A 12,741-nucleotide genomic window follows, 5' to 3' on the forward strand; every position below is an offset into this window, starting at 1 on the left:
CCAAGGGCAGAGCCCCCCTGCCACCCATCAGGAAGCTAAAGTCCTCCTTAAGGGCTCTCAGAACAGGAGGAGAACCCAAAGATAAGGGCCAGGACTGTCACAGTCAGCAGAAACCTGCGCCATGATGGAATTCCAACTCTCGATTTACAGACGGAATCTGTCGGAGCCAGTCTTTAACACCAGGTGGTCTGCTTAAGTTCAAGGACAGCTCTAAAACATCAGTTACCATCTGGCTCAGAGAGGTAGTGTTACCTGACAAGGTCACACAGGAAATGATCGAGGTGGGACTAAGCCATTTTCCCTGCTGCAAGGACAAGGTGTAGCCAGAGCATGCATGCGAAGGTGGAAAAGAAAACAAGAGTCAGCTATGAGCCAGAAAAGAACAAACTTCTCTCATCTGGGGAGGCATACTAATAACCCCCCAAAGAACTTTTTTTTTTTTTAATGAAGAAGCCAGTTCAGGAAAGCTCAAAGATAAATGAGAGAATATTTAATGCAGATCAAATCCAAAACCAGTACCACTCCCATGGAAATGTAATTCGGCTGGCTACCTCTTGGAAAAAAGGCGTTCTTGGCAAAAACCCCGTCCTGGCACAGAGCAAGGTTTTTCTGTGTTTTCAACTGGGACCTTCTAAAAGAAGCTAAGTTTCATCTATTCGCCTCCTAGGAAGTCTCCAGTAGGGCTTGTCTGGCTCAGAACAGGGCCCCCGCACAGCTTTACCCTCACCAGCTGAGCTGAAGAACTTCAGACACAGCCTAGGAGTCCAGGGATGAAGGCATCCCAGGATATGAGGTTCCACGTACGGAGGCTTGTGAGAGAGACCTGAGCGCCAATCTAGGCTCCACCCATGGGGAAAGCAAGCGCCAGAACCAGTGTGCGGATTCAAGACTGGCATCTTATTCATGCACAGAGCCCAGAGCCTGCCAGAACTTCTCACATGAGCTGAGAGTCTAAACTTTAAATGGAAAGGGCAGTGACTCAAGTTTTTGGCCGCCTCCCCATTTTCACCAGTGGGGGAGGGAACCAGACCCTAGTCCTGCGTGGGATCTACCAACTGCATCATCTAGCTTCACCACAAAAGGGCGCTCCACCTGAGGAACGGAATCCGCCCAGAAGGGCTGAAGGACTTGTCCAAGGTCACACAACTGGAAAAGAGGCACAGCTGGGACTTGAACCAGCACTGGATCCCTACCCAGCAGGCTAGGCCGACTCTGCCTCCACAACAAACCCTTCACTTTCAGTGGGGATGCTGAGGCCCAGAGAGGCCAAGATAGCCCCCCAAGCTTACGTGGGCAGCTGGCGATAGAGCTGAGACTGGATAACAGAGAAGAACGATTTCTTGCTGCATTCTTGGGAGAACCACATAGCAACGTGTGGGGAGGGATGGGAAGGGATGGGGAGGGTTAGGGCAGAACAGGGAGGCTGAGCTCCAGGGATGAAGAGCCCTGACTGGAGTGACGGGCTTTCAGAGAGAATCCGGAGACCCCAGTACCCAGGCAGCCCACCCGAGCGTGCAGGTCACGACTCACTTCTTCTGCTTCCTCTCCAAGTCATGGTTCCGACTCTGCTGGCTCTCCAGCAGGAAGCGCGTGTCCTCCAGGTCGCAGGTCAGAAGGTGGCACCTCCTCTTGAGCTGCTGGGCCGTCCTCTGGGCCTCCTCATAGGCCCTCTGCAGCTCCCTCAGCTGTGGGAGGAGCAGAAGGAATCAGCCCGCCCCATGGGCACTGAACGGGCCCCCTACTTCCCAGCTGAAGCAGCTGCCACTCCCAGTGTGAGTCTAAGAGGAAGAGATCAGGCTCTGGGCCAGAGAGACCCGATCCTGACCACTTGCCACCTGCACCAGTGTGGGGAGCTATTTCTCTGAGCTTCAGTTTGCTCAGGGGTAATATGGGGGGGGTTGGCGTCTATAATTCTCTGAGGGATTTTAATTTTCCTCAATACTCTTCCAGCCAGCAGATTCTGAACATGCCCTGCCCAACTCGACAGCCCCTGGAGGACCATGTATAATTGATACCCCCCGTCAGCTGCCTCATCTGGGAGATGTGTGTGGACTGGCTGAGAAGAAGCCAGAACAGCTCAGAGGAATTCTGACCAGGAGACCCACGGGACGGGCTCTCCAGGGCAGGGCAGTGAATGGCACTTTAGATGGACTGACTCACAAAGGAACGCACGCGGCTGCAAACAAACAGAAAAGCCACGGCTGTCGCATCTTCCTCCAGGAAACACCCTCCCAAATGTCCTAGTTTAGGTCTGGGAGAGAGGGCGACTTGGCACACTCACTTTGAAGAAATGGGCTCATTAAAGAATTGCTTTAAATAAGCAAAACACCGAGTTAATGAAGCCTGTAATTCTAAATTCAGTATTTGAAGGCAAATGGGATGTTTTCTTATATTCTGCTGCTCAGAAAAAGGTTGCAGTTTTATTACTTTTTAATGTAGCATGAATATCCCTCCTTCCATGGGGAGGCTGACCTGACTTGATGATTTGTTCTGAAAGAACTGGGCTGTTCCTGGGCGGCTGTCCCTTGGCTGGTTATCTACAGCCTGGTTGTCTCCTGAGGATCACGATACAATGTCCACCTTGAAAGTGACCGCTAAAACCATCGCCAGGGGAGCCTAACTTCCGCTGTTTATAAAATCCCATGAGATCTCATCCTGACCCACTTCCGCAGGATGACTTCATGATAGTTTTCGCTCACAGTGAGGAGATATATAAATAATAATGGGCCAGGAAATACGACCTCAACTTTTATGGTGCTTACCTCTACTGGGGGACACCAAGAAGTAAGCAGATAATAACAATACAGCATAATGAGGCTTATATCTGGGGAAATAAATCAGGGGCAACCCCCCCCCCAATCTGTGTCAGAGAAGACTTCCTGGGGTGGGGGGGAGAATATTTAAGCTGAGATTGTAATGTTTGTTGGAGATATTTAGGTAGGGAAGAGAGTGTTCAAGGAAAAGGAGAGAACATATGCAAAGAGGTGAGAAAGAATAAGCCTTTCTTGAAGGAGGGGAAAAAAAAACAGCACAATGGAACAGAATAGAGTCCAGAAACAGACCCACAGAAATACTGTTGGTCGATCTTTTACAAAGGGGCAAATGCTATATAGTGGAGACTTTTTGACAAATGTTGCTGAAACAACTGGTTATTTACAAGCAAAAAAAAAAAAATCTAGACACAGATTTTACACAAAAATTAACTCAAAATGGATCACAGATGTAAATATAAAATGCAAAACTATAAAACTCCTAGAAGATAACATAGTAGAAAACCTTGATGACCTTGGATTTGGCAATGACTTTTTAGATATAGGACCAGAGGCATGGCCCATGAAAGAGAGAATTTATAAGCTGGATTTTATTAAAACTAAACATTTCTACTCTGCAAAAGACACAGTCAAGAGAATGAAAAACAACAGGAAGAAAACATTTGCAAAAGATATACTTGATAAAGAAATTATCCAAAATATACAAGAAAATCAGAAAACAAACAATTAGAAAACAAGCTAGACCTTGACAGACACTGTGACAAAGAGTAGACCTACTGCCCACATCCCACAGCAATCTGCGTGTGTGACGTCAGTGGAGGTGGAAACACGTGAAACAGGTGTTGCCCTCTCTCCCTTTTGGGTTCAGTCAACACCTAGAAGAGGGAGGAGAGACCCTGCCCTATTTCTGTGACCTTGATGACCTAGACTATCTTCCCCCCTTACCTTCTGCTCCAGCTCATTCCTAGATGCCAGCTCCAACTCCAGTCTCTCCTCCGACTGTTGGAGACGCTTCCTGAGGAACTCGTTCTCCATCTGAGCACAGTCGAAGCGCATCTGCCACTCATCTGCTGTTTAAGAGAGTCAGAGAGACCTGTTAGGAAAGTCGGTGAACAGGGCGGTTCCCTCCCATCCTTGGCTCTTTGTGCACAATTTCACAGTGTTAACAGAATTCCTGATGTTCAACCCTAGGCGTAGGATCTGGAAATCCCACATTAAGTCCAAGCTTAAAAACACTGCTTCCTCCAGGCAGCCTTCCTTGACTACCTACAGGTGTTGAACATTACTTACCACTCACTATTGTAAGCTTGGTCATTCACAGTCCTCAATTTCTCTACATGTGTGCCTATACCTTCCCCCTATGGGAATTCCATAATGTTTGAGGGTAGAGGAGCTGTTTTACACATTTGTGGGCTCTCCACACCCTCAGAAGAGTCCCCTACACATGGACATTTCCCCTGTGTGGTAAAACAAGTTTACCAGCTGGCCATCCTACTGGCCATATGCATTGGGTGACAGAGTACATCATCAGGGATGGTTGAATTAATTAACAAATAAGTCAGTGAACAATAATTAAAGTGCCTACTATGTGAAGAGCAACAGAGACACTGGTCACAACATGTCTCTATGTAATAACTGAACAATCCCTTGATTTGGTAAAATTCTCCAAAAAAAAAAAAGTCATTTGCTGGTGGAGATGAAAACTCGCTGACTAGAACAGGCACACTAGGTAGCTTATTTTCTGACTGAATAAAAGAGTAATGTTTAAGGTAATAGAGACATGGAAAACATTGTACAAATGGACAGTTTAAGATACAGACCATCCATCCATCATCCATCCAAACATCACCCATCCAACCATCCATCCATCCATCCATCCATCCTCCCAACATCCATCCTTCCATCATCCATCTATCCATCATCCACCCACCATCCATCCATCATCCATCCACCCACCTATCATCCATCCATCATCCATTCATCCACCCAACATCCCTCTATCCATCATCCACCCATCATCCATTCATCCATCCACCTATACATCATCTATCCATCCATCCATCATCCACTGTTCCATCTACCTTCCATCCAACCAAATACTCACACTACTCCATACCAGGCACAAGAGATCATGAATAAGAAACCATTCTATCTTCCAGAAGAATCCACTTGTGGAGACAAACATGTAAAGTCAGCTTGAACGAAGCACGACCAGGACTCTCATAAAGGAACTTAAGGAGGTTCAGAAGAGGATTCAAACTCATGAGGGAAGCAAACTCTGTTTTGTTCACGACTGTATCCACATCCACAGGACTTACTATAATGCCTCGCATATCACAAATGCTCCATAACTTTCACTGCAGAGGTGGCTGGGTGAGTGAATGGATGGATGGACAGATGGACGACAGGACTGAGGTCTTGTCGGGGGTGATTCTCACATTACTAACCCAAACAGAAGGATGATATAATTGTAAAAAGTTAAAGCTTCTTCAAATTTCCATCAGGGTAAATAACATCATGGTAGGAAAGGAATCCTATCTCTCCACCAGGAAAAAACAATCTCAAGTGGCAAATGGCACAGCTTCAAAAAGGAAAGGGCAGCAGAAAGGATTTCTGGGGTGGCCCGTGTGCTCTGCACTCCAGAGAGGGGTGTGAGTGGGCGCCACAGACAGCTGAGGACCTGCTCCACTCCTCCAGGCCGAGTTCCGCCTCCAGCCTCCTTCCCCGTGGGTGCCATTCTTCACATACACATCAGTGAGCCCTTCATTTTCCAGTACCATTTTCCTGGGCTTCCCTGACCTCCCACTGACATTGCAAGTTTCTGGACAGCAAGGCCCAACTAAAACTCTTCTACAACCCTCGCCCCAGAGTCCAGCTCAGTGCTGAATACATTCCATGAAAGGTTCTCTTTAAAGATTCCACCATGCATGGTGAGAAAACATATATATTTTCAATAATTTCTACTCCAGCTTGATCCATAGGGGAGGTTACGGCGGCACTGCAGTGGTGTGATTAAAGTGTTTTATTGCTTCTTTCAACTTTCCTATGTCTTAGACATTTTCCATAATGAGTATGTACTACTTTGATAATCAAAAACAAAATATTTGTGGATTGGCTTCCTGGAATAAGTGTCCTGAGCTGAAAGCCTGCGCAGCACTGTGACTAATGTGCTCCTGAGCTCAGCGCATTTCCCCCTCGGCTGACTCCCGTATCTCTGCACAGGAAGACAAATGGCCGGGGAGCATCGTTCAGACATAAATCACCATCAGGATGGAACCGGGGCTGATGTTCTTCTGGGGAACCTGTGCCGGATCTGGGAAAACAGGTTCCCTTCTCTCTGAGTGGGCCCCACCTTGTTGGGGCTCGGGTACCCGAGAGTCTTGGCCTCCTCAGGATGAACCTCCCTGGCAAACACCTGCCCTGCGGGTAGCCGGGATGAGAGGATGGCAGGAATGGAGTAGGAAGCCAACGTGCCTTCCCCTCCTCCACCACCTCCTGACCTCGGCCCCTCTGAGTGTCCCTGACGTTTCTAGGGCATCGATTCTCTGGGGGCATTAGAGGAATGATGTCTACGTTTTATAAAGGCTGACAGACATGCCGGGAACCCTCCTCAGCTGACTAGTTCCGACTGGGGAGAGGAGATGATAAGGATGCCTCCTGCCCATCCAGCCGTGAGATGTGTCTCCAGGCGACCAAGACCGGCACCACCAGGAATCCCTGGCTCACTGAGCACATCTCTCACTGGGCAATTCACTCTAACTGCTAACCAAGTGCCTGACATCACTTTCAAATAGGGCCAGGAGGAGTCCCTGCTCCACAGGTGATGAGCAGGAATAAGGATACCACTATTAGTGCTACTAGAAACAATAATAAAGTGAGCAACAGCTATTCAGCACTCTGTACCATACATGTGGCTAAACACCTTCCATTCATCATCTCTGTCTACAGCCATTTGAAAGATGAGGAAACCAAGGCGCGATAATTTCTTTGACCAAAGTAACAGAGTCTAGATTCAAATTCAGAAATGTGATTTTATAGCTTTCACTTCTTAACCACTGAACTGAGTTCCTCAAAACTTATATTGTTGTTCAGTCGCTCAGTTGTGTCTGACTCTCTGCGACCCCATGGACTGCAACACACCAGGCTTCCCTGTCCTTCACCATCTCCCAGAGTTCGCTCAAACTCATGTCCATTGAGTTGGTGATGCCATCCAACCATCTCAACCTCTGTCGCACCCTTCTCCTGCTTTTAATCTTTCCCAGCATCAGGATCTCTTCCAATAACTCTTGCTCACTGGAATTTAATAAAAATTTATATTATGAAAGTCAAAGTCACTCATGTCCAACTCATGTCCAACTCTTTGCAACCGCATGGAATTCTCCAGGCCAGAATACTGGAGTGGGTAGCTTTCCCTTCTCCAGGGAACCTCTCTAAACCAAGGATTGAACCCAGGTCTCCTGCATTGCAGGCAGATTCTCTACCAACTGATCTATCAGGAAAGCCCAAAAATTTATAAAATAACTCATAAAAAAGATTCTTAAATATAAGGGTGCCTTGCCCATTTACAGGGGATGACAGAGGATGAGATGGTTGGACAGCATCACCAACTTGATGGACATGAGTCTGAGCAAGCTGCAGGAGATGGAGAAGGACAAGGAAGCTTGACGTGCTGCAGTCCATGGAGTCTCAGAGGGTCGGACACGACTGAGAGACTGAACTGAACTGCCCATCTATAGAACCACTATTTTTTAAATCATTCTTTGTATTATTAATAAACAGCACCTGTCACATTGGTAATTTATTACCTTAGATATTGTTGGGTTCTCTGTTTAATGCCTGCCTCTTCCACTGGACTGTACACCCTGAGAAGGCAAGATCTGTTCCTGTTTTCTCTGACAACATCTCAGCCCCTAATGCAGCACCTAGAGGATTGTAAATGCTCCATATGTGTGAATGAATGAATGAATGAATGAAAAAAAGGAGAGCTTTTCCCACCAGTGTCTGACTCCATGGTTCCCAAGGACTCACCTCCTCCAGTGTGACTCCTCTCTAAATCACTCAACTGTATTTTCTGCTGGGCTTCCTCCAACCGCTTCTCCACTTCTCCCAGATTCTTCTGGACTTGCTCATACTTGCTCTGGAAGAGAAGCCTCGAGGTTTCAAACTGGACCTAAGACAGTGGCCATCTCACCCAAGGTGCTTTCAAACCAGGACTGGCCCCTATCCCCACCCCCACCCCCACAATCTTCACCCAGGACACCTCCAAGGCCAAGACTTAGGAAGACTCGGATGTCCTCCAGGATTCCCAGCATGGGAGTCAGCGAGCCCGTGCATCCCAGATGTGAGCAGAGAAGGGCAGGCCCGAGCCTCCCGGCCACTCTTCTCGGGCACTCACAGCCCCGGCGCTCCCCACCACTCACCTTTAGCTCCTGGACCTCCCGGGAGGCCCGCAGCCGCTCTGCCCGCTCACTCTCCAGCACCTGGCAGGCCACGTCCCCTTTGAAGCACTCATCGGCCAGCTGTGTGGTCAGCTCAGCGATCTGGAGGGGAGAGTTAAGGCAGAGTTACTTGTCAGGGCTGCCAACCCTTCTCCCCCCGCCCATGCTCCGTGGGACCATCCTCACACTGATACCAGGTCTTATCGCAAGGCAAGCCTGCAGTGTAATAAGGTGGTTAACAGCACGGGTGTCGGGATGTTACTGGTCCTGGTGGGCTAGAATTCCTGGCCCAGCACTCACTCTGTGTGGCTCTGAGCCACACAGGATGCCTCTTTGATGTTCAGTTTTCTCCGCTTCAGTAAGGAAGGGGACAGCGGAGAGAATTGTTTTGAGAATTAAGTGTGATAATCCACACAGAGCTTAGCACAGTGCCAAGCACATAGTAAATGCTCAATTAAAAAACATTTATTCTAGTAGAAACTCTCCTTAGCTATCCTTCAGGAGTCATTTCACTTGACCAAACAACAAGCTTCCTTGGTAAAACACACACTCACAGATGCCCACTCTCCATGGATGCTCTCGGCCAGGAAACCTCTTGATGGTTCCCCGGGGCCCGCCTGCCTCTACCAGGTTTCAGCCATGCGGTCACGCTGTGTGTGCTCCCAACCTGTTTATGCCTCACACACTTTTATGCAATTACCTATTCTATTAGCTACTACATAAACCTGTAAGATGTGACTGGGCCAAGAGTTCCCAGGAAAACTAGGCTGAATGCTTTGGAGGCAATGAATACAAGTGGGTTGCTTCTTAAAATTGTGTCATATAGGTGTAAGTGCAAAAACTATAAAGGAAAAACTCCAAGTACAAAGTGTAGGCTTCTGCATTCGAATTCCTTTGCCATTTGCTCTGCTTTAAAGAAACCGAAACTGGAAATCACGTAGTTGTGCGTGAGGGTGTGGTTTAAGGAGGAAGTAGATCTTAGTTGTTGGTCCCACCTCAGTGAGTTGAGGCAGACATGTTTTAGATTAAAAATAAAGATGTTTATTTTTTAAATGAATTCCACTTGCACTGGCTTTCTTCCCCCCAAATAAATGGGAAACATCAAGTGAGTCCGTGCTTTTGTGGTCTTATTGTTTCAAATACAGCCTTCTGGGTTCAAGGATATGCCGAGTAGAGTGAGAAAAAAAAAAACATACAAGTGGACAGTTCATGGTCCTCATGAAACTGGGGCTATGCTTGTGTGAGGCAGCAGTTAAAGTCCAGAGGGAGGGAAGAAAAGAAAAAAAACACAGAAGCAAGGCACAGGGTTCAAGTTCAGACACAACAACTCACGCACTGTGTGACCTTGGACGAGCTTCTTCCTCTCTGGGGCTGTGGTCACCTAAGCTACAAAATGCTCTGAATTAGGTGATGTCTACTGTCCTCCTGGCCATCCCAGGAATCTGAATTTCAATACACTCCAGGGTGATTCTTCAGCACAGTAAAATTCATGTGTTACCACCATAGGAGAGGCTAGGATCACCTCCTAATTTTAGCCTCATTTGGCTCTAGGTGGGTCAGATTTAAAGTAAAGCGGAAGTTGCTCAATGGTGTTCAACTCTTTGCGACCCCATGGACTGCAGTCTGCCAGACTCCTCTGTCCACGGGACTTTCAGTTCAGATCAGTCACTCAATCATGTCTGTCTCTTTGCGACTCCACAGACTCCAGCATGCCAGGCTTCCCCTGTCCATCACCATCTCCTGGAGCTTGCTCAAACTCATGTCCATCGAGTCAGTGATGCCATCCAACCACCTCATCCTCTGTTGTCCCCTTCTCCTCCTGCCTTTAATCTTTCCCAGCATCAGGGTCTTTTCCAGTGAGTCAGTTCTTCGCATCAGGTGACCAAAGTACTGGAGTTTCAGCTTCAGCATCATTCCTTCTAATGAATATTCAGGACTGATTTCCTTTAGAATTGCCTAGTTTGATCTCCTTGCAGTTCAAGGGACTCTCAAGAGTTTTCATAGGCAAGCATATTGGGACTTTACAGGCAAGAATACTGGAGTGGGTTGCCAGACCCATTCAGGATCTTCCTGACCCAGGGATTGAACCCAGGTCTCTTGCATTGCAGGTAGATTCTTTACTGTCTGAACCACGGGGGTGTGTAAAGGCATTCAAGCTGGAAAAGTGATCACTTGCAGTGGGCACCGACTACAGGCCAGTGTACTCCAGAAGCACCCCGGATCACACCCCTAAATGCCCCCCATCCCTGCCATCAGCATGGATACCAAACACCAGGAGAGTATTCTCTCTGCCTTAAACATTTAGTATGAAATTCAATTTGTGCTAATCGGCCTGAGCAAAGAGAGCACAAAATTAATTTAATGCATTAATTTTGAATTCCGCAGACCCCAAGTCTGGAGCTCAAAGGACAATTCATCTTTCCAAATTGAGGAAACAACAGCTGCTTTTCTCAGAGACAGTAGCCTCTGACCGTTCCCATCCCCACAAAGCCCTCTTCCTTCACACGGGTCCAGAGGCTCTGTCGTTGAGGTGAGGGGTGGGCACCACACCCAGAGCTAGCAGGTGAGAGCAAAATGAAGACCAGTTTAATGACAGCTGGGTTGCAAACCCAGAAGGGCCTTGTGCAGACCACACTAGGACCAATTAACCAGGAATTATTCTGGGATCCTCCCTGGACCCACTGCTTGGCTGAATCATCAGAAACCCTCTTTCTACTCAGGGACAATGACTCCAAGGGTCTGCCAGAGAGACGGAGACGGAAATGAATGTATCTGCTGTACATTTTGCAGTCAAACAGAAACAACATTCCATGCATCCTGCACAGACACCAGACCGCGGGGGAACCGTGGGTTACGTGGCTGTGAAGGACCTTAACTGCCGAGCGCAGAGGGCGCCCTGGGCTGTCACGGTCACCGGCCCTGCGCGATGCAAGCACCTACTGCCTGCCAGACCTGCCTTCGGAGACTCTGCTGCTGGGGAGGGGAGAAAACCACGTGTGGAGCAACCACATTCTTGGCCCAACTGTGTCCTTGGCTCTTAGACTTGAGGACCCCTGGACCCCAAACCACCTGTCCTGCAGAGAGCAAACAGCACGCTTTCCCCTCTCTCCCTGTGCTTTTCTCAACCAAAATGATCTGTTTATTTAAGCCCTAGAATGAGAAACAGCTCACACTCGTCCACTGCTGTGAACACACACGTGACCCCTGGGCACAGAAGCCTCATGAGGAGGGTGTTTCTGTCGCTTGCTCACACAGAACAAGATACGGTGGCTGTGAGAGGTGGAACGAGTTGCTCAGATCAGAGCTGATTGGTCTCAGAGGCAGTCCCGCCCAGGCAGCCCAACTCGGGGTCCTGGCTGGACCTCTGTCCAGATGCTGTTTCCTGTCCAGCATCCCCCGTCCAGCTCGATCCCCTGCCCCCAGGCCCCTGGGGGTGGGCGTTCTGGAGCAGACCAGGACACGCGCGGCTCAGGGAGGCGATGGGAAACGGCCAGCGAGTGCAGGTCAGTGGCGAGGCAAGACCGAGGCTGCAGCCAAAGGGAGCCTGATGGACCCCTACGCAAAAGAAAGCCCCCATCCCCATCAACCTGAGTGACTGAAACAGAAAATGAAAAACATCAGCAGAGAAAAAAGGTAGAGAGGAGACAATGGCCCCTTTTCTCCTCTGGGGGAGTGGAGGCACAGACAGCAGACTTTCCTGCCGTGCCTTCCTCTGCGGGTCCTGGGCTCACCCCGCCGTGGTCATCCTTGAACACGCCCGCCCAGCGTCCATAGAGCCTCTGCAGTCCTTGTCCGCCAGGAGGACACCCTCCCCCGTGGCCCCCCAGTGAAGGCTCAAAAGACCCTAACAACCCGAGTCAGGGAGGAAAGCAGGCTGTTTTATTCCCCCGGGGACGAGGGGGCTCCAGCATCCCGTCCCCACAGAAGCCTGGCGCTGCACTAGAGCACAGAACCGGGTGCCAGGAGACCCGGGGCGAGGTCACGGCTCGGGGGCCGTCTGCCCACGTGGCCCCCAGGGAGCCACGCGCCTCGCCCACCCTGCTGGTGGACAGTCACGGCCATCGGGAGCCACCTCGCTCAGGGCTCCGCTAACGCACGTCTGCTCTAGATCTCCAGTCCCTGCTGCGCCCCGCTGGTTCCCTCAGCGATTCTTCACCCAGAAGTGAAACTTCCTGGGCTAATGAGGCCCGACAGCGGTACACAGGGGCCTCCGTCTTCTGCCATAAACGAGGTCCTCCACATATTCCAGAGAGAAGACACCACCCCGCTCTCAGGCACCACCTTATGCTCCTGCAGCCTCCCTGGTGCTCCCAGCCAGTAGGGCTGCTTCCCTGTGGAAATACAAACCCCACTGGGCATGCAGGCCGATCCTGCACGCCTGAAGAATATTTATAGCCGGCGTCTCAGAGGCTCCTCGTCTCCTCTTCGGCTCCTTTGCAAATGAAGCACTTAAATCATTCTGCAGTAATGTTGTCTTTTTAATAAGGCTCGTCAAACAGCATTCTCGCTGAGGAGGCACACCATGTTCCAGC

At 49.3% G+C, this 12,741-nt stretch overlaps 1 protein-coding gene across 6 annotated transcripts in view; it reads right to left on the bottom strand.

The window, feature by feature from the left end:
• Positions 1 to 12,741, bottom strand: part of MYO18B (myosin XVIIIB) — a 221,852-nt gene that overhangs the window by 104,186 nt on the left and 104,925 nt on the right. For 5 of the 6 annotated variants that reach the window (XM_043901502.1, XM_043901501.1, XM_043901503.1 and 2 more), the window contains exons 26-29: positions 8,192 to 8,311; positions 7,800 to 7,908; positions 3,717 to 3,841; positions 1,531 to 1,685 (exon numbers count right to left, since the gene is read on the bottom strand). In XM_043901502.1, the coding sequence (XP_043757437.1) occupies positions 1,531 to 1,685; positions 3,717 to 3,841; positions 7,800 to 7,908; positions 8,192 to 8,311 (509 nt within the window). The remainder of the gene's footprint in view (positions 1 to 1,530; positions 1,686 to 3,716; positions 3,842 to 7,799; positions 7,909 to 8,191; positions 8,312 to 12,741) is intronic. The other variant, XM_043901506.1, reaches the window with a different exon arrangement.

This window comes from Cervus elaphus, chromosome 5 (assembly GCF_910594005.1).
Source record: "Cervus elaphus chromosome 5, mCerEla1.1, whole genome shotgun sequence".
NCBI classification, from domain to species: Eukaryota; Metazoa; Chordata; class Mammalia; order Artiodactyla; family Cervidae; genus Cervus; species Cervus elaphus.